At 41.7% G+C, this 26,212-nt stretch overlaps 1 protein-coding gene and 1 pseudogene across 3 annotated transcripts in view; one reads left to right on the top strand and one right to left on the bottom strand.

The window, feature by feature from the left end:
* The first annotated feature begins 14,472 nt into the window (after positions 1-14,472).
* Positions 14,473-26,212, top strand: part of CEP135 (centrosomal protein 135) — a 76,684-nt gene continuing 64,944 nt past the window's right edge. For 2 of the 3 annotated variants that reach the window (XM_059160882.1, XM_059160864.1), the window contains exons 1-5: positions 14,473-14,719; positions 18,661-18,818; positions 20,549-20,739; positions 21,685-21,852; positions 24,201-24,342. In XM_059160882.1, coding sequence (XP_059016865.1) covers positions 18,706-18,818; positions 20,549-20,739; positions 21,685-21,852; positions 24,201-24,342 — 614 coding nt within the window. In that variant the 5' untranslated portion in view covers positions 14,473-14,719; positions 18,661-18,705. Of the gene's footprint in view, positions 14,720-14,853; positions 15,352-18,660; positions 18,819-20,548; positions 20,740-21,684; positions 21,853-24,200; positions 24,343-26,212 lie in introns of those variants that run through there. The other variant, XM_059160873.1, reaches the window with a different exon arrangement.
* LOC131822778 (U2 spliceosomal RNA) lies at positions 15,824-15,910 on the bottom strand (annotated as a pseudogene).

Raw genomic sequence — 26,212 nt, 5'->3', positions numbered from 1 at the left:
TTTTTGGTGTCTCTAAACTAGAATAAGTCCATGGTCAGTTTTGAAAATATCCAGATCCCTGTCATAAACAATACTTTAAGCATGGCTGAATAGTCAGTGTTTTCTCCCTTTCCTAGCTCGGGACTGCTGCAGAGAGAGAAGAGAAAGGGAAGCGGTCACTTGCTTTGCTCTTTCCCGTCTTCATTTCAATTCCTCCTCTACCCAAGTTGCTCAAGAAAGGAGAGGAAGGGAGGGGACAGGGAAATTCTTACTTGACCTGTGTTCCTGCGAACCACTATCAGCTCTCAGGGCCTGCCAGGGGTCTAAGCCTCTTTCTTTGCTGCTGCGCATGCTTTGGAAAACCCCCTCTCTTCTTCCCTAGGGTTCTCTCTCCTGCAGCTCACCTGCCAAGAGTCAAGGCATCCCTATGCCCAAAGGTTTCTTATTCTTTCTCTGCCCTGGAACAGGCACGGTCTCCAGCTTCCCTTCCTGTACACCTTCCTAGACAGGACCCTTTCTTATTAGGGTTCAGTAGCGGACCACAGAAATCTGTCTAGTTCACTTTAACAGAAGGAGCCTTACAACCAGGTTATAGGAGGCTGACAAAAATTGTTTGGAAGGACTAGAAGAACACGCTCCAGGAGAAGCATCTAGAAGCAGCTACCAAAGCCAGGATCACATGTCTCTTGTGGTGAGGAAAGCTCTCACAGGCAGGATGAAATCTCTCTTGATTTGAGATGAAGAGACAAGCTCTCCAAAAATTCATGATCCCTTTTAGCATTCTGTTACACTGCTAATAAAACCCTAATTTGGTCTGGTAATGAAACAAAAGTGATTCAGGCCTTCTTTGCCAGGGAATGCTCTTGGGCGGGGGGCAGGGGACATGGAACCTAGTTCTGGCCAATAAAGGGAACTGTACTAGGGGATTCTGGGCAACATTTTTCTCCCTGATGAGGAAGAGGTCTCTGAGTATAGTCCTTTTTTTTCTTGTCATGCAATCTCTGTCTTCTGTGCTCACTTTTTTTTTTTTTAAGATTTTTATTTATTTGAGAGACAGAGAGCACAGAGGGAGAGCAAGAGTGAGAACAGACTCCCTGCTGAGCCCAATATGGGGCTCAATCTTAGGACCCTGGCATCATGACCTGAGCCAAAGGCAGACGCCCAACCCACTGAGCCCCAGGCGCTCCATCTGCCTTCCCTTCTTCCACTGGATACCGCTACATGCACACCTGTTTTTTAGAGTTGTGACAACCATCCCAAAAACAATGGGGCAAAAGGTCTGAGGACAGAAGCCATCCACTGAGAAGAGAGAACGTGGATGGATGAGAAGTGATCAGGTCCTTGATGGCAGCCCTGAACTGCACACCAGACTAGGACCTGCTATCATCAGGGATGTTGTCAAGTGAGACCATGAAATGCTTTGATCACTTGACCAATGATTCGTCAGGCGTTCTGATACTTGCAGCCAAATACATGTTGACCGATAGGATCAATCTCTGGAAACTGCGATGAATCCTGAGAGAGGATGAGAGAGCCGGTCCCAGCCAAGGAGAAAGATGCAAAGGCAGCCCAACCCAACAAGGAAGTATTTTCATGTTTCTGCACAGTTGAGACTTTCTGAGCAAGTTTCATCTTGTTAAAGAACAAGCCAGGGGTGCCTGGGTGGCTCAGTGGATTAAGCCTCTGCTTTTGGCTCAGGTTATGATCTCAGGGTCCTGGGATCTAGCCCCGTATCGGGCTCTCCTGCTTCCCCCTCCTCTCTCTCTCTCTCTCTCTCTCTCTCTCTCTGCCTGCCTCTCTGCCTACTTGTGAGCTCTCTATCAAATAAATAAATAAATAAATAAATCGTTAAAAAAAAAAAAAAGAAAGAAAAAGCCATAGAAGTTAGAATAGGGCTATGGCAGAATAGTGAGACAACTGAGGGCTTTACCTCCCTGTATTTACCTTTCGGGGGGGGGGTACAGCCCGAAACCAGGGAGGCGTCCCAGGAGGTACAGACCAGGAGAAGCTTCGCTTGTCTTCCCCCTGGAGACATTCACAGTTGACCCTTGGACAATATGTGTTTGAGCTGTGCAGGTCCACTTACTTGCAGGTTATTTTTCAATAAATACAGTACAGTAGTGTAAATGTGTTTTCTCTTTCGATTTTCTTAATAATATTTTCTTTTCTCTAATATATAATACCTATAACATGTAAAAATAGAATATATAATATAATATATATAACATAATACCTGTAAGTTGCAAAATATGTCATCAAGTGTATATTATCGGTAAGTCTTCTAGTCAATAGTAGGCTGTTAGTAAGTATTAAGGAAGTCAGAAGTTATATGTGGATTTACAGCTGTGCAGGGGGTCTGTGCTCCAACCCCCCACAATGTTCAAGGGTCAAACATATTTATATTCCAGAAGGTAGACCCAGAACATTTCCTTTCTCTTTCTTTTTTTTTTCTAATATGGAATAATTTATTTTTGGTTTTTAAAAATTTTTAAATTTTTTGTTAACATATAATGTATTATTAGCCCCAGGGGTACAAGTCTGTGAATCACCAGGTTTGCACTTCACAACATCCCTTCTCTTTCTAAGGAATATGAGTATATACCATAGGCAGCAAACGTTTCTCTCCCTTTCTCAGGAGGGGAAGGGTGAAATCTGTCCCTCTCATATATAAACTCTCAGATTCTTTATTTAGAGGGACTTACTCTCCTGCAGCGCAGGACCCAGGTTATATTGGGTAGCATCTGTCTTCCATCTTATCACTCTGGGGGTTCAGCAAGTGAACCATAGTTATTGATGTGAGTAATAATAACTTTGATCTCTGCTCCAAAAACTCATATGTGCCTTCAAGATAATGTAAGTAAATATATATATTAAAAATGTATCAGCCATAGAAAGAAGCCTGTGTATTGTTCTTTACTGGTGAACACGTGACTCAGTTATAAAAAGGCTAAGGTGATACTAGATCATGATGATATACATTGAAAGTGTTGTGCCAGATACATCAACAGAAACAAAGACATCCCAGTCCTCAGTCCCAATCTGATACAATAATTTGTAGGTACAAATTTCGATAAGAAAACAGAGAAGCTAGAGTGTTTCTACTCCAGACGAGGCAACCAGTTAAAGTATAGGCTTGGAGACCATGTCATATGATCAAAGGTTGAAGGATCTGGAGTATTTTGAAGAGTCATCACATATATGAGAGAGAAGATTCACATTCTTTTGATTGCCCAGAAAAAAATACTCACACTCAAGGAGAAGCAGACTTTAGCTTCATATAAAGAAAAATTTTTCTAACATAGCTTTCAGCAATGCAATGAACTTCTTTGAAAAACAGTGAGTTCTCCTGTTGTTGGACGTAGCTCCAGGCTGGCTGCGGTGACCATCTGTTAGAGAGGTGGCACAGAAATCTGTGTTTTTGTGGGAGGCTCGTCTAATTAGCCCTTTGGGACCCTGGCAATGCTATGTCTCCACAAAGTTTAATTGATCATCATCCAAATATTCTGTTTTTGGCCTTTGTCCTATGGAGTTCCTTTCCTTGACATAATTGTTTTAACTTCCAGACTTGAAACCAGCACTCTTATCACGTACTTTGTCACTTCTGATAAGTTACTCTGGTCGGTATAATGGAGATACCAATACTACCTATTTTATAGGGTTACTGTGGTGAGTAAATGAACTAGTACCTGTAAAGCATGCTCAGCACTTAGAACATAACCTAATACACTTGATGCATTATGAGTAATATTCGTTTATTCGTATCTTTGCTTATTGCGTTTCTCTACCTTTTGCTTGGCTACCTACTCATCCTTCACACTTCCACTACTTTCAATTTACATGCCTCTTATTTTCAGTGAGTCCCTGTTCATACAGGTAAAGAGCCATGTGATGCATTACATGTTTATATCTTTGCTCATTTTAAAATTATTATCCTACTGTATTCTATTATTTGCTAGTCATTTTACTATCAAGTTATAGGAGCTTTTTATATATTAGGTCTATGATAATAGTGGTAAATATTTTTCCCAGCCATCCTTTGTCTTTTGACCACAGAACTTTTGATGTGCAAGAAAAAAGTTTTTTGAAATATCGTATTGGTGTTTATCAATCTTTCACTCATGCAGAGCCCCTACTCTTCTCTCTATTCTTACTGACTCTAAATGGTGATTAAAAGGTGTAATCCTGGGATGCCTGGGTGGCTCAGTGGGTTAAGCCGCTGCCTTCGGCTCAGGTCATGATCTCAGAGTCCTGGGATCGAGTCCCACGTCGGGCTCTCTGCTCAGCAGGGAGCCTGCTTCCTCCTCTCTCTCTGCCTAACTTGTGATCTCTCTCTCTGTCAAATAAATAAATAAATAAATAAATCTTTAAAAAAAAAAAAAAAAGGTGTAATCCTGGGGCTCCTGGGTGGCTCAGTGGGTTAAAGCCTCTGCCTGCGGCTCAGGTCACATATCCCAGAGTCCTGGGATCGAGCCCCGCATTGGGCTCTCTGCTCGGTAGAGAGCCTATTTCCCTTCCTCTCTCTCTCTCTGCTTGTCTCTCTGCATGCTTGTGATCTCTGACCGTCAAATAAACAAATGAAAAATCTTTAAAAAAATAAAAATAAGGGGCGCCTAGGTGACTCAGTAGGTTAAGCCTCTGCCTTCAGCTCAGTTCATGATCCCAGGGTCCTGGGATCGAGCCCCACATCGGGCTCTCTGCTTGGCAGGTAGCCTGCTTCCCCCGCCTTTCTGTCTGCCTCTCTGCCTACTTGTGATATCTGTCTGTTAAATAAATAAATAAAATCTTAAAAAATAAAAAAATAAAAGGTAATCTCTTGCAGTAGCATTATGCTGTGAAAAGTTCTGATGTCTTCACAGACACCCGGAAGAAACTGCTATGTCATTAAGATGCTCTAGCATTGTGCTTTTAAAAGCGACCCCTTTCTTGGAAATAATTTTCTAGTGTCTCTGCTGCTAAAGAATAGCTTCTCATAACATTTGATCACTTCCACAGCTTGAGTGTGTTTTGTGGCCAAGTCACTACAAGGCTCCGCTGCAGGGCTCCAGACAGACGGGAACTATTGTAATCATTATCCTTCCCTGCCAGTAAAAGTCAGGTTTCCAGCCAAACCACACACCTGTGGTAATAGGGAAACTGAGTCCCTACTCCTTAAATAAAAGGACCGGAGTTAGCTCATGGTCATGTTGACATTTTAGCCCCATCTCTGGGCCAGTCACTGAGGGGAGGCAGCTGTGCTATACTGGGGTTGGTGTCGGAAAATCTGGTTGATTCGGTTCTGCTCAGTTCAATTCACCTATCCTGATCTTTGAAGTGCCAGTCACTCTGCTTGGTTATGGGCACAAAGAAGATCACATGAGTCTTCTGTGTATGACATTTAGTCTGGGTGAGCAGGAAAACAATCATGCCAATGTAATGTATAGTATAAGGAGCCCGTGGTCTAATAGGGGAAATGGGATAATCAGTGACAACAGCAGAGTTAATGATATCCAGATACACAGAATATGTTTGGAAAATATGGAGAGGAAACTTGAAAAAGAAACCTCAGCTTATATCTGCTAAGCTTCTCCTGAACATTATCTGCACATACCTAGTAGTTTCTTGGTGAGTTATTTTTATTCACAACACTTTTTTTAAAAAAGATTTTATTTACTTATTTGACAGAGAGAGATCACAAGTAGGCAGAGAGGCAGGCAGAGAGAAAGAGGAGGAAGCAGGCTCCCCGCTGAGCAGAGAGCCCAATGTGGGACTCGATCCCAGGACCCTGAGATCACGACCCGAGCCGAAGGCAGTGGCTTAACCCACTGAGCCACCCAGGCGTCCTTCACAACACTTTTGACACCAGGTGTTTGTTTGTTTGTTTTTCCCTCCTGACACCAAATACAGTGTCTTTTCCAAAACCACTTTTCCAAGTGGTCCAGACTTCAATTAAAATATGGAATAATTTATTTTTTTTAATTTTTTAATTTTTTATTAACATATAATGGATTATTAGCCCCAGGGGTACAGGTCTGTGAATTACCAGGTTTGACTCAAACTACCCAGAGTTACTGCAGACTGCACAGGTTAAGACTCTATGAGGAGGAGTCAAGATGGCGGAGAAGTAGCAAGCTGAGACTGCTTCAGCTAGCCGGAGATCAGCTAGAGGGCTTATCTAAAGATTGCAAACACCTGAAAATCCATCGGCAGATCGAAGAGAAGAAGAACAGCAATTCTGGAAACAGAAAAACAACCACTTTCTGAAAGGTAGGACCGGCGGAGAAGTGAATCCAAAGCGACGGGAAGATAGACCCCGGGGGGGAGGGGCCGGCTCCCGGCAAGCGGCGGAGCAACCGCGCACAAAATCAGGACTTTTAAAAGTCTGTTCCGCGGAGGGACATCGCTCCAGAGGCTAAACCGGGGCGAAGCCCACGCGGGGTCAGCGTGGCCTCAGGTCCCGCAGGGTCACAGAAGGATCGGGGGTGTCTGAGTGTCGCAGAGCTTGCGGGTATTGGAACGGGAAAGCCGGCTACAGAGACAGAGCCGACAGTGAGCTCGCAGCTCCGTGTTACCTTGAACCGGTCGCAGGCTCGGTGAGCTCGGAGCGCGGCCGGAGGTCAGGCAGACGGGAGTAACTGGGCGCTGTTCTCTGAGGGCGCACTGAGGAGTGGGGCCCTGGGCTCTCGGCTCCTCCGGGCCGGAGACCAGGAGGCCGCCATTTGTATTCCCGTCCTCTGGAACTCTACGGAAAGCGCTCAGGGAACAAAAGCTCCTGAAAGCAAACCCGAGCGGATTACTCACCCCGGCCCTGGGTAAGGGCGGTGTAATTCCGCCTGGGGCAAAGACACTTGAGAATCACTACAACAGGCCCCTCCCCCAGAAGATCAACAAGAAATCCAGCCGAGACCAAGTTCACCTACCAAGGAGTGCGGTTTCAATACCAAGGAGAGCAGCAGAATTCCAGAGGAGGAGAAAGCCAAGCACGGAACTCATGGCTTTTTTCCTGTGATTTTTTTTAGTCTTGCAGTTAATTTAATTTTTTCTTTTTCATTTTTTTTTTTTCTTTTCTCGCCTTCGGGTAAAATTTTTTTTTTTTTTAACTGTTACCTTTTTCTTTTTTAACGATTTTTTACTAGTTTATCTAATATATATATATTTTTTTTTTTTTTACATTTTTCTTAGGTGTTTTCTCTTTTAAAAAAAATTCTTTTCTTTTCTTTTCTTTTTTTTTTTTTTTCTTTTTTCTTTCTTCCTATTTGAACCTCTTTTTATCCCCTTTCTCCCCACTCACGATTTTGGATCTCTTCTAATTTGGCTAAAGCATATTTTCCTGGGGTTGTTGCCACCCTTTTAGTATTTTACTTGCCCCTTCATTTACTCTTATCTGGACAAAATGACAAGACGTAAAAATTCACCACAAAAAAAAGAACAAGAGGCAGTACCGAAGGCTAGGGACCTAATCAATACAGACATCGGTAATATGTCAGATCTAGAGTTCAGAATGACAATTCTCAAGGTTCTAGCCGGGCTCGAAAAAGGCATGGAAGATATTAGAGAAACCCTCTCGAGAGATATAAAAGCCCTTTCTGGAGAAATAAAAGAACTAAAATCTAACCAAGTTGAAATCAAAAAAGCTATTAATGAGGTGCAATCAAAAATGGAGGCTCTCACTGCTAGGATAAATGAGGCAGAAGAAAGAATTAGTGATATAGAAGACCAAATGACAGAGAATAAAGAAGCTGATCAAAAGAGGGACAAACAGCTACTGGACCACGAGGGGAGAATTCGAGAAATAAGTGACACCATAAGACGAAACAACATTAGAATAATTGGGATTCCAGAAGAAGAAGAAAGTGAGAGGGGAGCAGAAGGTATACTGGAGAGAATTATTGGGGAGAATTTCCCCAATATGGCAAAGGGAACGAGCATCAAAATTCAGGAGGTTCAGAGAATGCCCCTCAAAATCAATAAGAATAGGCCCACACCCCGTCACCTAATAGTAAAATTTACAAGTCTCAATGACAAAGAGAAAATCCTGAAAGCAGCCCGGGAAAAGAAGTCTGTAACATACAATGGTAAAAATATTAGATTGGCAGCTGACTTATCCACAGAGACCTGGCAGGCCAGAAAGAGCTGGCATGATATTTTCAGAGCACTAAACGAGAAAAACATGCAGCCAAGAATACTATATCCAGCTAGGCTATCATTGAAAATAGAAGGAGAGATTAAAAGCTTCCAGGACAAACAACAACTGAAAGAATTTGCAAATACCAAACCAGCTCTACAGGAAATCTTGAAAGGGGTCCTCTAAGCAAAGAGAGAGCCTACAAGTGGTAGATCAGAAAGGAACAGAGACCATATACAGTAACAGTCACCTTACAGGCAATACAATGGCACTAAATTCATATCTCTCAATACTTACCCTGAATGTGAATGGGCTAAATGCCCCTGTCAAAAGACACAGGGTATCAGAATGGATAAAAAAACAAAACCCATCTATATGTTGCCTCCAAGAAACACATTTTAAGCCCGAAGACACCTCCAGATTTAAAGTGAGGGGGTGGAAAAGAATTTACCATGCTAATGGACATCAGAAGAAAGCAGGAGTGGCAATCCTTATATCAGATCAATTAGATTTTAAGCCAAAGACTGTAATAAGAGATGAGGAAGGACACTATATCATACTCAAAGGGTCTGTCCAACAAGAAGATTTAACAATTTTAAATATCTATGCCCCCAACGTGGGAGCAGCCAACTATATAAACCAATTAATAACAAAATCAAAGAAACACATCAACAACAATACAATAATAGTAGGGGACTTTAACACTCCCCTCACTGAAATGGACAGGTCATCCAAGCAAAAGATCAGCAAGGAAATAAAGGCCTTAAATGACACACTGGACCAGATGGACATCACAGATATATTCAGAATATTTCATCCCAAAGCAACAGAATACACATTCTTCTCTAGTGCACATGGAACATTCTCCAGAATAGATCACATCCTCGGTCCTAAATCAGGACTCAACCGGTATCAAAAGATTGGGATCATTCCCTGCATATTTTCAGACCACAATGCTCTAAAGCTAGAACTCAACCACAAAAGGAAGTTTGGAAAGAACCCAAATACATGGAGACTAAACAGTATCCTTCTAAAGAATGAATGGGTCAACCGGGAAATTAAAGAAGAATTGAAAAAAATCATGGAAACAAATGATAATGAAAATACAACGGTTCAAAATCTGTGGGACACAACAAAGGCAGTCCTGAGAGGAAAATATATAGCGGTACAAGCCTTTCTCAAGAAACAAGAAAGGTCTCAGGTACACAACCTAACCCTACACCTAAAGGAGCTGGAGAAAGAACAAGAAAGAAACCCTAAGCCCAGCAGGAGAAGAGAAATCATAAAGATCAGAGCAGAAATCAATGAAATAGAAACCAAAAAAACAATAGAACAAATCAACGAAACTAGGAGCTGGTTCTTTGAAAGAATTAATAAAATTGATAAACCCCTGGCCCGACTTATCAAAAAGAAAAGAGAAAGGACCCAAATAAATAAAATCATGAATGAAAGAGGAGAGATCACAACTAACAACAAGGAAATACAAACTATTATAAGAACATACTATGAGCAACTCTACGGCAATAAATTTGATAATCTGGAAGAAATGGATGCATTCCTAGAAACATATAAACTACCACAACTGAACCATGAAGAAATAGAAAGCCTGAACAGACCCATAACCAGTAAGGAGATTGAAACAGTCATTAAAAATCTCCAAACAGGGCGCCTGGGTGGCTCAGTGGTTGGGCCGCTGCCTTCGGCTCAGGTCATGATCTCAGGGTCCTGGGATCGAGTCCCGCGTCGGGCTCTCTGCTCAGCAGGGAGCCTGCTTCCTCCTCTCTCTCTCTCTGCCTGCCTCTCTGCCTACTTGTGATTTCTCTCTGTCAAATAAATAAATAAATAAATCTTTAAAAAAAAAAAAAAAAAAATCTCCAAACAAACAAAAGCCCAGGGCCAGACGGCTTCCCGGGGGAATTCTACCAAACATTTAAAGAAGAACTAATTCCTATTCTCCTGAAACTGTTCCAAAAAATAGAAATGGAAGGAAAACTTCCAAACTCATTTTATGAGGCCAGCATCACCTTGATCCCAAAACCAGACAAGGATCCCACCAAAAAAGAGAGCTATAGACCGATATCCTTGATGAACACAGATGCGAAAATACTCAACAAAATACTAGCCAATCGGATTCAACAGTACATTAAAAAGATTATTCACCACGACCAAGTGGGATTTATTCCAGGGCTGCAAGGTTGGTTCAACATCCGCAAATCAGTCAATGTGATACAACACATCAATAAAAGTAAGAACAAGAACCATATGATACTCTCAATAGATGCTGAAAAAGCATTTGACAAAGTACAACATCCCTTCCTGATCAAAACTCTTCAAAGTGTAGGGATAGAGGGCACATACCTCAATATCATCAAAGCCATCTATGAAAAACCCACCGCAAATATCATTCTCAATGGAGAAAAACTGAAAGCTTTTCCGCTAAGGTCAGGAACACGGCAGGGATGTCCATTATCACCACTGCTATTCAACATCGTACTAGAGGTCCTAGCCTCAGCAATCAGACAACAAAAGGAAATTAAAGGCATCCAAATCGGCAAAGAAGAAGTCAAATTATCACTCTTCGCAGATGATATGATACTATATGTGGAAAACCCACAAGACTCCACTCCAAAACTGCTAGAACTTATACAGGAATTCAGTAAAGTGTCAGGATATAAAATCAATGCACAGAAATCAGTTGCATTTCTCTACACCAACAGCAAGACAGAAGAAAGAGATATTAAGGAGTCAATCCCATTTACAATTGCATCCAAAACCATAAGATACCTAGGAATAAACCTAACCAAAGAGACACAGAATCTATACTCAGAAAACTATAAAGTACTCATGAAAGAAATTGAGGAAGACACAAAGAAATGGAAAAATGTTCCATGCTCCTGGATTGGAAGAATAAATATTGTGAAAATGTCTATGCTACCTAAAGCAATCTACACATTTAATGCAATTCCTATCAAAGTACCATCCATCTTTTTCAAAGAAATGGAACAAATAATTCTAAAATTTATATGGAACCAGAAAAGACCTCGAATAGCCAAAGGGATATTGAAAAAGAAAGCCAACGTTGGTGGCATCACAATTCCGGACTTCAAGCTCTATTACAAAGCTGTCATCATCAAGACAGCATGGTACTGGCACAAAAACAGACACATAGATCAATGGAACAGAATAGAGAGCCCAGAAATAGACCCTCAACTCTATGGTCAACTAATCTTCGACAAAGCAGGAAAGAATGTCCAATGGAAAAAAGACAGCCTTTTCAATAAATGGTGCTGGGAAAATTGGACAGCCACATGCAGAAAAATGAAATTGGACCATTTCCTTACACCACACACAAAAATAGACTCAAAATGGATGAAGGACCTCAATGTACGAAAGGAATCCATCAAAATCCTTGAGGAGAACACGGGCAGCAACCTCTTCGACCTCTGCCGCAGCAACATCTTCCTAGGAACAACGCAAAAGGCAAGGGAAGCAAGGGAAAAAATGAACTACTGGGATTTCATCAAGATCAAAAGCTTTTGCACAGCAAAGGAAACAGTTAACAAAATCAAAAGACAACTGACAGAATGGGAGAAGATATTTGCAAACGACATATCAGATAAAGGACTAGTGTCCAGAATCTATAAAGAACTTAGCAAACTCAACACCCAAAGAACAAATAATCCAATCAAGAAATGGGCAGAAGACATGAACAGACATTTCTGCAAAGAAGACATCCAGATGGCCAACAGACACATGAAAAAGTGCTCCATATCACTCGGCATCAGGGAAATACAAATCAAAACCACAATGAGATATCACCTCACACCAGTCAGAATGGCTAAAATCAACAAGTCAGGAAATGACAGATGCTGGCGAGGATGCGGAGAAAGGGGAACCCTCCTACACTGTTGGTGGGAATGCAAGCTGGTGCAGCCACTCTGGAAAACAGCATGGAGGTTCCTCAAAATGTTGAAAATAGAACTGCCCTATGACCCAGCAATTGCACTATTGGGTATTTACCCTAAAGATACAAATGTAGTGATCCAAAGGGACACATGCACCCGAATGTTTATAGCAGCAATGTCCACAATAGCCAAACTATGGAAAGAACCTAGATGTCCATCAACAGATGAATGGATCAAGAAGATGTGGTATATATACACAATGGAATACTATGCAGCCATCAAAAGAAATGAAATCTTGCCATTTGCAACAACGTGGATGGAACTAGAGCGTATCATGCTTAGCGAAATAAGTCAAGCAGAGAAAGACAACTATCATATGATCTCCCTGATATGAGGAAGTGGTGATGCAACATGGAGGCTTAAGTGGGTAGAAGAATAAATGAAACAAGATGGGATTGGGAGGGAGACAAACCATAAGTGACTCTTAATCTCACAAAACAAACTGAGGGTTGCCGAGGGGAGGGGGTTGGGGAGAAGGGGGTGGGATTATGGACATTGGGGAGGGTATGTGATTTGGTGAGTGCTGTGAAGTGTGTAAACCTGGTGATTCACAGACCTGGGGATAAAAATATATGTATATAAAAAATATATGTTTATAAAAAATAAAAAATTAAAAAAAAAAAAAAAAAGACTCTATGAGACTGGGTGCCTGGGTGGCTCAGTCGGTTGGGTAACTGTCTCTTAGTTTCCACTCAGGTCGTGATCTCATGGGTCATGGAATTGAGCTCCATGGGGGTGGGCCAAGGGCTTGAAGATTCTCTCCCTCTGCCCCTCTCCGTATTTGTGTGCACGTGCCTGCTCTCTCCCTCTCATTCTCTCTAACAAATAAGTAAATCTTAAAAAAAATAAAAGACTCTCCAAGACAGCTCCTACTCTAGATGCCATTCATAAGTCCTGGGCTTCCCATACTTCTGATGGACCAACTCTAAACTGGGGTTCCCATGACCTCTCTCAGGTTAGATAATTTACTAGAATGGCTAACAGAACTGATAAAGGCACTTTACTTACTATTACCAGATTCTTATAAAGGATAGAACTCAAGGACAGCCAAATAGAAGAGATGCACAGGGCAAGGAAGGGGGAAGGGGCATGGAGCTTTCACGCCCTTTCCAGACGTGTCACCCTCCCAGCACCTGATGTGTTCACCAACCAGGAAACTCTCTGGATCCTGTTATTTAGGGTTTTCACAGTGGTTCCATTACATAGGCGTGATTGCTTTCCTCCTCACCCAGACTAAATGTCAAAATCTAAGGGAGTGTGGTGGGTTGAGTGGTAGCCCTCCCAGATATGTATGCGTGTGCCAGGGACCCTGACCTTAGGCCCTGGAGTCCAACAGTGAACCTGACTCTGGTCTTTCACATCCCCTGGAGCAAAACAGGCCCATAACTTCAGGGTTTCACCCACCTTTTTAAATTTCTTTGATTACTGTGGTTTGGGGGCAAAGGGAGTCATCTGGACTGGATGGCTGTTGCACAACTATTTTGCCATATTAATAATTTATTTATGCCTCCCTGTTTCCAAAAGAGGTATTCGTTTCCAGCAAAAAAAAGTGTGTTTACTGTATATGTTCAAGACTATGAAAGCCACCGACAGTACCTAAGTCACTGTCTCCTATGAAATTCCATAAAAGAACTCATTAAGACATGCAGGGAAACGAAGTACACATAGTGGGAACATGTGTGTATGTGGATATATGAATGGGTAGAAAGTTATTCACAACCCACGCAGCAGTTACACGACTTACAAAGATTAAGTAACTTGTCTGACTGTAAGGCCTACGCGGGAGAGTAGTGAACAGAAAGGACCGAGCTCCTCTCTGATTATGCAGAAATCCTCAGAGGAGACGTGGGATTCTAGGATTTGACCTATATGGTTTAAGTAAGCAAGCTCTCTACCCTCCAACCAGTTTATTTCAATTGGATTCCCTTCACAAAAGTTTATTGTGATAGGTGCTAGAGAAACAGAGGTGAGTAAAATAAACTCGGACTCAAAAAGTTCACAGTCGTGGGGGGGCCCAGAGAGACGCACACAACTACGTTTTGAAGGGATGAGCTATAACTCTTGGAATCAAAATTTGATATTTTACTCGCGATGGGATGAGTACAAGAAATGTGTCGGCACAGCTTTACAGGGAGAGGGGTGTGGCAACAATAAAAAATTAATTTTATCGGGCGGTTGTCAGGGAAAGTTGCAAAGAAACGGGATTATTAGGTTGGACTTTTCGTGGTCAGCAGGTGTTCCCCTGGCGGGTGAAGCCTTATCCGCCGCAGCGACCCAGCGCTGGGGAGCGTTTAAACCCTGCGCGGGGCAGACAAGCAGCGAATCCGGGAAAAGGGAGGATCTATTTCTGGCCTCCGCCGAGGTTCGGAGTTTGCCCACCGGCAGGGGGCGCCGTGGCCGCGCGCCCTCCGGCCGTTGCGTTTCCGGGCACTTGGGCCCGCGCCGCCGTCGCCGCCGAGCGCGCCCCGGCCGCGCGCCGCGCTCCGCCTGCGCCGCTCCCGTTACCGAGGTAACCGCGGCGCCGACTCCGCGCCTGCAGGGATCGTCTCTCCGCGCCATTTTCAAACTGTCCTAGCGCCGGAGCCGGAGTCTGGGGCGGAAGGAGCCCGCGAGGGAGGCGAGGCGTGAGGAGGGATGCGGCCGCAGGCGGAGGAAGCGGCGGCTGGAGCCGCGGGTGAGTGCCGCTGTCGGGGCGGGAGGCCCGGGCGTGGCGGCGGTGGCGGCGACGCTCTAGCCGTGGCCTCCAGGGAGGTCCCCGCGGGCCGGGCCCGGGTGCTGCCGGGAGGGAGGCCGCGCGGCCGCGGGGAGGAAGTGGGGCCCGGCCGGGCGGGGCGCGGCGCGAAGATTCCCCGCCGGCTGCGCGTCCGACATCTCTACCCTTCGACACCCGGCGCTGAAGCTGCGTCCGGGAGGTGGACCTGGGGCAGCTCGAGCCTCCCGGTTTCCGCCGCGCCGCTCGCCGCGGGCGTCTGTGCGGTGTGTGCACTCCCGCCTCCGGCCAACCGCGGGGTTGATTTAGAAGTTAAAGTGCCCTCTCGTGCGAGAATCTTACAGGCTCTTCGTTAAAACACAGTGCCCTAAAGCGTGGGACGGAAGCCATTTGTTAACCTTTGCCCTGCACCTTCGAAAACATCCCCTTTACCTTCCAGTCTACTGTTCAGTGTGTAAGTTCAGTGTGGAGGGACTTGGCGGCAGCCCTAGTCAAGGCTGGTGTTTTGTTTTGGTTTTGGAGCCGCTGCGCCTACATACACACAGGCTACTTTTGTAAAAAGATGTCCTGGCTTTCAGCCCCCCACCTCCGCAGAGGTAAGCTAGCGAGCGGTTCTAAACAGGTGTGCGCGGGGGACCTCCAAACTAAGCTTCTGGGTTCTGCTAGAAACTTTCAGGAAAGCCACCGTGTTTGCCTGATGTAGGTGGGGGAGGACAGCGGCCCATGGGTGAGGATGTTTTTGGTTCTTCTTGGGGGGATTTTACTCTTCCGTCCGTCCTGTGTTTCGATGACTTTGGGGTGGGGGGATTCGTGTTCATTCTCTGTCTCAGCCAGTATGTGAGGAAGTATTATTTCTGGGCAGTCGAAGTTGGTACCAGACAAAAAGGAGAAATGTTGGAGGGGCGAGGCCCTGCTAGTTCGTGACAGGTGTATTTCCGATGTCTCCAGGAGTTTCTCCGAAAAGCCCTTCCCCAGGCAGGTCCCTCTTGTGGAACGAACCTAGAAAGTCCGTGGGGAGGCCACTAAAAGAAGAGGTTAGCAAGAGTGTGGAGAAAGAAAGCTTTGTAGAAAGAGTAGATTAGAAGTGATTTGGTGAGTTGCCGCAGCTTGGTGCAGATACTACACTTGATCTTAGCCCAAAGGCCAAGAAGCGGTTGCAGCTTGGTACAGAAGCCAGAGTGCTGGACCAGGGCTCAGGAGACCGGAGTGCCCACCTTCTTTGTGGCCCAGTGGTTTGGGACAAGTTGCTCTCTAGACGCAGCCTTTCCTTGCCTTTGAATAGAGAGGATGTCTAGAATGCCCTGTCTCCTTTACAGGGTGAGTTGTGAGGATACGTTTTGCATGTATTCACATGCATTCACGTTTTATAAATTGTGAAAGACAATAGGGATGTTAAAACAAATTTTATTCGGTTTAGGAATATGAGTGCTAGGACTACATTTACCTGCAAAGTTTCTACACAAGCAGTCTTTAGAGAACTCCATTTTAGGGCACATTGGTAGGGAATGTATTCATAAATATTGAAAAAGACAAAGATAAAAATGTGTGTAGAGATTCATATGCGTTTGTGTCTTTTTTGTGTGTGGAATTAAAATGTACTTGGGGAAATGCACAGATCTCAAGTGTCCTATTTGGAAAGCTTTGATAAATGCCATACACTTGGTGTAACCAGTATCTAAATTAACAATATTTTCATCACCCCGGAAAGTTCCTTCTTAACCCTTCCAGTCTCCACCCACTCCTCTTGACCCAGGCCACAGCTCTACTGGTTTCTGTATACATAGTTTCATTTTGCCTGTTCTTGAAAGTCATGTAAATAGAATCATGCAGTATATGTGTCTGGCTTCTACTGTTCAAGTAATGTTTTCCAAATTAATTCACGTGGTTGACCTTTCTTTCTTTCTTTTTTTTTTTTTTTTTTAAAGATTTTATTTATTTATTTGACAGAGATCACAAGTAGGCAGAGAGGCAGGCAGAGAGAGAGAGGAAGAGAAGCAGGCTCCCTGGTGAGCAGAGAGCCTGATGCGGGACTCGATCCCAGGACCCTGAGATCATGACCTGAGCCGAAGGCAGTGGTTTAACCCACTGAGACACCCAGGCGCCCGGTTGACCTTTCTTTTATTTCTTTTCTTTTATTCCTGAGTAGTAGTATATTGTACAAATATCTCAGTTTATTTGTTGTCCTGCTCCAGTCTGGGGCTATTATGAAAAAGCTGTTATGAATATTCTCATAGACTCCATGGATGTTTATTTTCATTTGCTTGAATAAATACCTAGCAATATTATAGAGTTCTAGGGTAGAAGTTTAACTTTATAAGAAACTGCCAGACTTGGGGTACCTAAGTGGCTCAGTGGGTTAAAGCCTCTGCCTTGGCTCAGGTCTCGATCCCAGGGTCCTGGGATGGAGCTCTGCATTGCATAGGGCTCTCTGCTCAGCAGGGAGCCTGCTTCCTCCTCTCTCTCTCTCTCTGCCTGCCTCTCTGCCTGTTTGTGATCTCTGTCAAATAAGTAAATAAAATCTTAAAAAGAAAGAAAGAAACTGCCAGACTTTTTCCCCAGTGCTTTTACATTCCCATCAGCAATGTGAAGATTCCAGTTGCTCCAAATCCTTGACAACATGTTTTTAATTTTAGCCATTCTAATATGGGTGAAATTATACCTCACTGTGGTTTTAATTCATAGTTCCCATGTAACTAATGGTGGTGAGCACCTCTTCATATGATTATTCCTATTCACTTATCTTTGCACATCTTTAGCCCATTTTCTTACCGAATTTTCTTTATTGTTATTATTGAACTGCAGTTCTTCATGTATGCCATATACAAATCCTTTGTTTGATATTATGAATATTTTCTCCTACACTTTCATTTTTCTTTTTGTTTTCTTAATGGAATATTTTGATGAGCAGCCATTGTTAATTTGATTAATTCCAAAAATTTATCAGATTTTTCTTTTGTACTTAGTGCTTCCAAAGAGGCTTTTTTTAAAAAGATATTTTGTTTATTTATTTGACAGACAGAGATCACAAGTAGAGGGGCAGGCAGAGAGAGAGGAAGGGAAGCAGGCTCGCTGCTGAGCAGAGAGCCCAATGCAGGGCTCTATAACAGAACCCTGGGATCATGACCTGAGATGAAGGCAGAGGCTTTAACCCACTGAGCCACCCAGGTGCCCTATTTTATTTATTTTTTTAAAAGATTTTATTTATTTATTTGAGAGACAGAGATCACAAGGCAGAGAGGCAGGCGAGGGGGAGGAGAGGCAGGCTCCCTGCTGAGGGAGTGGCACTCGATCCCAGGACCCTGAGATCATGACCTGAGCTGATGGCCGAGGCTTTAACCCACTGAGCCACCCAGACGCCCCTCAAAAAGGCATTTAAAGATTTAAAATCTTTAGACATTTAAAGATTTAAATCTTTAGGCATCTAAAGATTCTGCCTACCTCAAGCTTGGGAAAATATTCTTTGTTTTCTCCATTATTTTTTTAACTTTTTTATGTATAGATTTATTAAGAGAAACTTATCTTTTAAAATATTTTATTTATTTTTTTGACAGAGACACAGCGAGAGAGGGAACACAAGCAGGGAGAGTGGAAGAGGGAGAAGCAGGCTTCCCGCTGAGCAGGGAGCCCAATGCTGGACTCCATCCCAGGACCCTGAGATCATGACCTGAGCTGAGGGCAGACACTTAATAACTGAGCCACCCAGGTGCCCCAAGAGAAACTTATTTTAATGCAGCAATGTGACTGTCATAAGCATTGCAGTTAAGTCAGTCTCAATATTCCAGAAGGCAGCCTACCTGAAGAGAAACAACAATAACAAAAATGTCTGCTTCATATTGAAAGAATCTTTTCTTCTTACCATGAAATAGTAATAGTCATAATAACAGAATAATGTTTTACTCTTTTAGGACTTTAATTTTCGGGAGTGAATAAAACTAGTTTTGGAAGACAAGATGACTACAGCTGCAGAAAGAAAGTACATTAATATTAGAAAAAGATTGGATCAGCTGGGATACCGCCAGACTCTGACAGTGGAGTGTTTACCGTTGGTAGAAAAACTTTTCAGGTAAAGATGAAAATACAGTTCTAAACCTCTGTGATCCTTAATCCCATTTATCTAGCTTCTGTTAAACTTCATGTTACAGTAAAGAAATGGGTAGTTTGTTTGTTTTTTTAAATCCTTCAGTCCTCTGAAGCTCATCTATTCTTGTATCCTACTCCCATATCATCATTCCAGGACCTCCATGTTGCAAAACTGTAGGGGTCACCTTTCACACTCTACTCTTCAGAGTAGGTGTTTCTTAGAGTCCTCCGTGAATAGAATTACAATTTTTTTTTTAAAAGATTTTATTTATTTATTTGACAGAGAGAGATCACAAGTAGGCAGAGAAGCAGGCAGAGAGAGATAGAGAGAGGAGGAAGCAGGCTCCCTGCTGAGCAGAGAGCCTGATGCGGGACTCGATCCCAGGACCCTGAGATCATGACCTGAGCCGAAGGCAGCGGCTTAACCCACTGAGCCACCCAGGCGCCCCAGAATTACAATTTTTAAATATGATTTTCTTACATGATGGGGTGTTCAATGTCTGCCTCTCTAGTCTTTAATTTCTATGATTTGATAAAGGTTCTCTCATACGTGGTTGGTCAATACTTTAGCAGTTACGTTTTACTTTAACTGAAAGATTGTGTGTGATTGTTCCTTTCCACTATTTGTTCTTTCCTTGAGACTGGAGCAGGACTGCTTAGGAAGCTTTTGCAGTAGGACTACAAGCTGTGATGATGGTAAGGAGAGAGTGCAGGAGAGAGACTTGGTGGGGATTTTTGGTGTGGTTTTTGTTTTTGTTTTTGTTTTTTATTTTTTGGTTTTTGGTCTTCATTATGGCCTCCAGAATCCTTCATGCTCTAGTTCTAGCTCTGCAATTCAAGGTTGGAGGGTGAAGTATGTTTAACTTTCTGAGAGACTGGCAGACTTTTTTCCATAGTGATCTTATACCCAGCTTCATCTCCCATGTATTTGACCACTTGGAGCTCCCTAAACAGATACACTCCCCACCGGTCTCTCCGCTTGGTCTTTCCATGTGCTGTTCTGTCTGCCTAGGAAGGCCCTCTCACCTCTCCCTCCTGCCCTATGCTTGTTTAGCTCTATGGCCTACAAGATTGTCACCTCTGGTACATATTACCTTCACTACTTACCATCGTTGGAAACTTGTTTTTGTGTTTCCTTTAGAAGGCAAACCCCTTGAGACTAGAGACTGACTTTATCTCTGCTGTATCTAGTACAGGCTGAACACACAGTTGTTAAGTTTATCACATAGTATTATAACTTCTGACAAACTGTCAGTAAGATACAAGTTCGATGATGGTATGTTCTATATTGTGTTTCCTGCTCAGTAAATACTGATGGAATGAATATTCTACTGGTCTATGTTCTAAGAGGCAAGGAATCCATTTTTATTCTTATAAGCTAGCACGTAGCATATAGCGGGTATTCAGTAAATCTTTGCTGAATGTACAGATAAGTTTCACAGGGTCCATGGGAGCAGGTGACTAACTGGACATGGGGGATGAATGAGAGGAGAGAATGAAAGATGATTCTATGGGTATGTTTCATGCCTTTTAATCTTGCTTTGAGAAATTTTTGAGCACTTGGTACCTTGAAAGGCTCCTAGTGTTTTTGTTTGTTTTTAGATTTGATCTCACTTTGTGTTAACATTTATGTCTGTTTTGAAATATATTTTTAGTTATTAAAAGGCAATGGAATGTTTCCTTGTATGTACATTTTTTATTCTTCAATTTCAGTGACCTAGTTCATACAACAGAAAGTCTTCGGAAATCAAAATTATCTACTGTGAAAGCTGAAAAAGAAAGTGCCAATTTTGATTTTGTTTTGGAACCATATAAACTTGAAAATGCAAGATTGATCAAGGAGAATAATGAATTATACCTGGAATTAATGAAACTGAGAGAACAATCAGGCCAACACATTAAAGGTAAAATTCTATGATTTTTAAAATACCATATTTTTTGCCCTTTTTGTTTTTTTCTGTAGGAAAAGCTTGTATATAGTATTATGATAGTCTTCTTGCTAACAGTCTTGAAATAATGCAGAATGCATTGAAGAGTTCCCAACAAGGAATATTAATTTGCATTTTATAGCTATTATCATCTTCACTATATGTAGATTAAATTTTTAGAATTAAAATTGCTGTGGAAATACCTACAGCATAGGGAATATAGTCAGTGTTATTGTAATAGCATTGCACAGTGACAGATGATAACTACATATGCATTCTGCACGGCATAACTTACAGAGAAGTTGAATCACTATGTTGTACTCCTGAAATCAATGTAACATGTGTCAACTACATTCAGTAAATTTTTTAATTAATAAAAAAATTGCTCTAGGAAATATTAAGTGCTGAAACCAAAGAAATGTCCTTGAAACAATTTTCATTTTTTCCATACTGAAAGTAAGAGGACTAAAGTGAGGTGAAAGCCTTGTATCATTCTGATTCTTTAATACCCTTGTCTTCAAGCTGGAAGATTGAATAGAATGATTTCAGAGGTCCTGGGCAGAGGGTAATTGTATGGCTATCTTATTATAAATTCTTCTTATATCAGTAGAAAGTCCTGTCTGATACCTGGCATGAATTCATAGTCCCTCAGCTACATACCCAGTTTACTGGATTGGATCAAATGCCATGATTTATCTTAAGCCATATAGCAGAAGAAAAATATAATTCCCTTTTTTGCTTAGTGACCCATTTATAGTTTTGTTAACAGTGGTAGAAAAGGTAATAGCCTTTTAGACAAAGGCTTGGGTGAGAATCAGATGGAGCCTTTCAAATTAAAGTGGCTTTCATATTTTGTGACATAGAAGGACTTCATAGATTTCCTGATCTGTAAAATGGTCTTTGAATTTTTTTCATTTTAAGAGTTGAAAGCTACATTGAAGAAGTGTGCACGTGAAACAGCTGATCTGAAATTTCTAAATAACCAATATGTTCATAAACTCAAACTTTTGGAGAAAGAGAGCAAAGCTAAGAATGAACGAATTCAGCAACTTCAAGAAAAGAATTTGCACGCTGTGGTACAAACTCCAGGTAAATCTGCTCCTTCTCAAAACCAATTATGTACATCTAATCTTTTAGAGATGTTAAAGCTGTTGATTAAAATAAGAGTTTGGATTTTCATGCTTAAACTTCAGTATTTGAAAAGATGATTTTGGGGGTGCCTGGGTGCCTCAGTGGGTTGGGCCGCTGCCTTCGGCTCAGGTCATGATCTCAGGATCCTGGGATCGAGTCCCGCATTGGGCTCTCTGCTCAGCAGGGAGCCTGCTTCCCTCTCTCTCTCTCTGCCTGTCTCTCAGTCTACTTGTGATTTCTCTCTGTCAAATAAATAAATAAAATCTTTAAAAAAAAAAAAAAAGATGATTTTGGATTGTCACATAAACTTTTAAATTTATTTCTTAAGACCTATGTATTATTTTATACATGGTCTTCGAGACTTATATAAGAGTAGTTTCTTAGATGCAAGTAGTCTAACTTAACTAACTTAAATACCCAGATTTTTATTTTCTTAATCATTATTTTAAATTCTTTTTAAAATTATTATTATTTTATTCAGTATTTTTTTTTAGCTTTATCCCCAGTAGTTCTGTAGCAAGAGAAAAGAAATGAAGGGGCATATCCAGAGTTGAGGGTGGTCCAGCCTTAAAGTTGGTGGAAGAGTCTCCAGTACCAGTGACAAGATTGTCAAGATGTCTGAATCATGGGATGAAGATGATGTGAGTGAGTGAGGTGTAGGAAAGTGCTGGATTATGATACGAGGTAAAGACTGAGGGATTAAGAGCATGGTGAGGACCAGGAGTGATTTGGTCAGAGTGAAGACTGAGATCAGGAGGGAGTTGGAGATCTAAATGGCAGGAAATAAGATGGAGAAGGGGACTGTGGGCTCAAGGTAAAAAGGATTGAGAAACATGGGAGAAGATCTCAGAAGTAACTAGAAGATGAAGGGGGAAAATGATAATCAGGTTTTCTGAGAGAGAAATGGCGCATTCCAGAGAGATTCAGGGGGTGTAATCTTTAGAATTCAGTGGCCGAATGTGGAAGACTTGGGAAGTAGAGGAATTCCCAGATTTCTGTTTCAAGTGAATGAGCGGGTAGATGATGGTACTATTTTTAAGATAGAGAAGGTGGAAAGCAGAGCAGGAGTTCACTTTTGCATGTGTCGTATGTTACATGCATGGAACACCCACAGTGAGATTTCTAGTATGCAGTGGAATGTGTGGATCAGTCTCTAGATGTGTGGTCCCAGATGGAAATTCTAATTTGGGGGTCATTGGAATATTGTGGGAATTAAAGCTATGGATGTGGTGGGAATTAGCTAGTGAAATTGGGTAAGCTGAGAAGAGAGAACAGACCCTGAGGGGAGGTTGGTATTTAAAAAAAGTAAGAGAAGGAGAAAATGGTTTACCTTGTTTAGGTGTATAACTACAAGCAAATCATTTTTTTTTTTTTAAAGATTTTATTTATTCATTTGACAGACAGAAATCACAAGTAGGCAGAGAGAGAGAGGAGAGGAAGCAGGCTCTTTGCTGAGCAGAGAGCCCGATGGGGGACTCGATCCCAGGACCCTGAGATCATGACCTGAGCTGAAGGCAGTGGCTTAGCCCACTGAGCCACCCAGGCGCCCAAATCATTTAAATACTTTTGATCCAGTTTCTTCATCCTCAAGACAAGAGATACGTGTATACAAAATGTGTCAGGATTCTAATGAAGACACAGTTGTAGATTATGTTTGTTCTTTGTGCAGATAAATTAATTTTTCAAGTGCATGTCTAATCTTGACCAGGTACTGGGAAATATAAATTATCCGTGTAATTTGGATGTATCTGTCCATAAAAAAAATTACTCCTGCTAGTTTTAAGGACAATTAAGTAGGCATGCCCCACTAATTCAGGTTATAGCATCATTTTATATTACAGATGAGATTCATTCATTATATACTAGTTTTGCTACATAAAGTTTCTGTTAATCTGTTCTATAGGCATTGCTAAATAAACATGTTTATTTTAGTTATCACTGCTTTAAGCTTCTCATTTGACAGTTTTCTTCTGGTAATGATTTCTTGAGTTCATAAGAGCAAATAACCACAGGGCATGCTCAACTTTTAATCTTACCAAAGTCTTGTTCCCACTAGATAGTGGATGGGTATATGTACCAAACATGCCAAGAATAAAACTTGTATAACCATGTCTTATTGAGGTTTTCAGGAAGGCATTGTTCAGTTAAAGATCAGGGTGAGAGTCTGTATATAAGGGAGGAGCTATTTTGTCGCTGGGTAATATGAGCTAGAGACACACTTTATAACAAAAAGCCTGACCTTCTGGAATATTTAATTCTAATATTTGTTTCTTTTAAATTCCTTCAAACACACAATTGTGTTTCAGGTGGCAAGAAAAGAAATATTGCTTTCAGGCGCCAACGTATGCAGATTGACGAACCAGTCCCTCCCTCCGAAGTCCGTTCATATCCAGTTCCGCAGCCCGATGACCCTTACATTGCAGACCTCCTACAGGTGGCTGATAACAGGTGCATTAAACAATATTGAGTTGCTTTCAGTTAATCACTTGATTAACTCTAAGTCTCTTGCTGCTGGGGCTCCAGTCTGCTATTGTATCTCCAGGGCCTAGAACAGAACTTCGTGTGAGCACTCAGGAAGTACTTTCTGAATGTATCCTGAGAACAGACTGTTTTTACTGGTTTTGAAACTTTGATCTCACATAGTTCATAAATGTGATGTTTCTGTCCCTACTTACTGTAAAATAATTTAGTGCCATCTCGAATCCATTTTAGTAGAGTTGCTTTAATATTTAGTTTGGTCACCCAGTTCATCTTTTTGCAGGACTCTTCTCACTTCAGATATGTCAAATGCCAGTGAACATGAGTAGATTTGTAACTGGCTTTGAATTCTTGCTTCATGGTTCTCTAGCTCTTTATGCTTGTTTTTCCTTACACTGGAATCAGATATAAATTCAGTTTTAAATAAAACTTTGTTAATGTCTCTGGGAAAGGCGCTATGTAAGTGTTCTGGGGATGTGAACATGAGATGGTATTGCTACTCTTGAGAAGCTCATATTCTAATAGTAAAGATGACACAAGAAATACACAGAATGCTGTTAAGAAAATTATAAGAGGTTCAAAGGAACAAGAAAACACTCATGACAGCCTCTGTGGTCATAGCTGGAGAAACATTCTAAAATATGTACTATACTAATAGTAAAAATGGTTAGTATGGATAACTTTTTATTTTATGGATTATACAGAGAATATGGAAGAGTTTTTCCACATCATTAATCTCGTAACAATCTAAAGGAATATTGATGGAGGTACTGATTAGGATCTCTTGGTTATTCTTACCCAGTATTACATGACTGACTATGTTTATACAGTTATCTGAACTTAGATTGTGAAATATTTTGTGGGGTTGTTTTTTCTGTTAACAATTATAGTCTAGGACTTAGCACTGTGTTAGTATGTGTAAAGAGTTTTTTGGTCTGCATGTTTTGTCATTTTCTGTCTTTAGATTTTTTCCTTAACATCTTTCTTTTCTATCAAACCCTCATAGGTGGCATTAACCTCTTGGTGATCTTGTTTGTTTTCTTTTGCACAGAAACATTGTGTTTGTGTACAGAGTGATTTGTGTGCATGCATATGAGAGCAACTGCATACCTACTTTTCTCCCAAACCTAGCTTAGTGGAAAGTACTGGTTCCAGTAACAGCAGGGACAAGGTGTGCCAGCCTCACTTACTCACTTACTCTAGTTCACAGAAAATCTCTCTTAAAAGACGACCTGGGGGCGCTTTTGGGTGGCTCAGTGGGTTAAAGCCTCTGCCTTTGGCTCAGGTCATGATTTCAGGGTCCTGAGATCGAGACCCACATCGGGCTCTCTGCTCAGCAGGGAGCCTGCTTCCTCTCTCCCTCTCTGCCTACTTGTGATCTCTGTCTGTCAAACAAATAAATAAAATCTTTAAAAAAAAAAGCAGACCTGGCCTCAGGCTTTATTCTTCCAGTATGAAAGTGGTTATGTCATATTTATGTTACTGTTTGGCAAAGTTTGATGTAATACAAATCCATTGGGTAGTTGTAGAATTGAGATAATTTGGACAAATCTTGGTTTTGTTAGAATTAACAAGTTCCAGAAGGGAGTAGGTTTTTGCTGTAGTTATTTGGTAAACTATAGTATTTCTCAATATTTTTCTTCTCTCCAGGATTGCGGGTAGCTCATTAGAAAATATAGGGTCATTTAGGCTCAGAAAACATACTTAAGTTCCATTTTTCACTTCAGAATGTGAATTCTGGGCTAGACCCTCTAGTTTCCTGAACCTAAGAATTGGCAACCGTACCTCAAAGAGTTTTAAGGATCAAAATGCAACAGGAGGCATAATGTATCTGAATTTC

Source organism: Mustela lutreola, chromosome 1, assembly GCF_030435805.1.
Source record: "Mustela lutreola isolate mMusLut2 chromosome 1, mMusLut2.pri, whole genome shotgun sequence".
NCBI classification, from domain to species: domain Eukaryota; kingdom Metazoa; phylum Chordata; class Mammalia; order Carnivora; family Mustelidae; genus Mustela; species Mustela lutreola.
The sequence above is the reverse complement of the archived record's forward strand: the minus strand, read 5'-3'. Positions and strand labels throughout refer to the sequence as shown.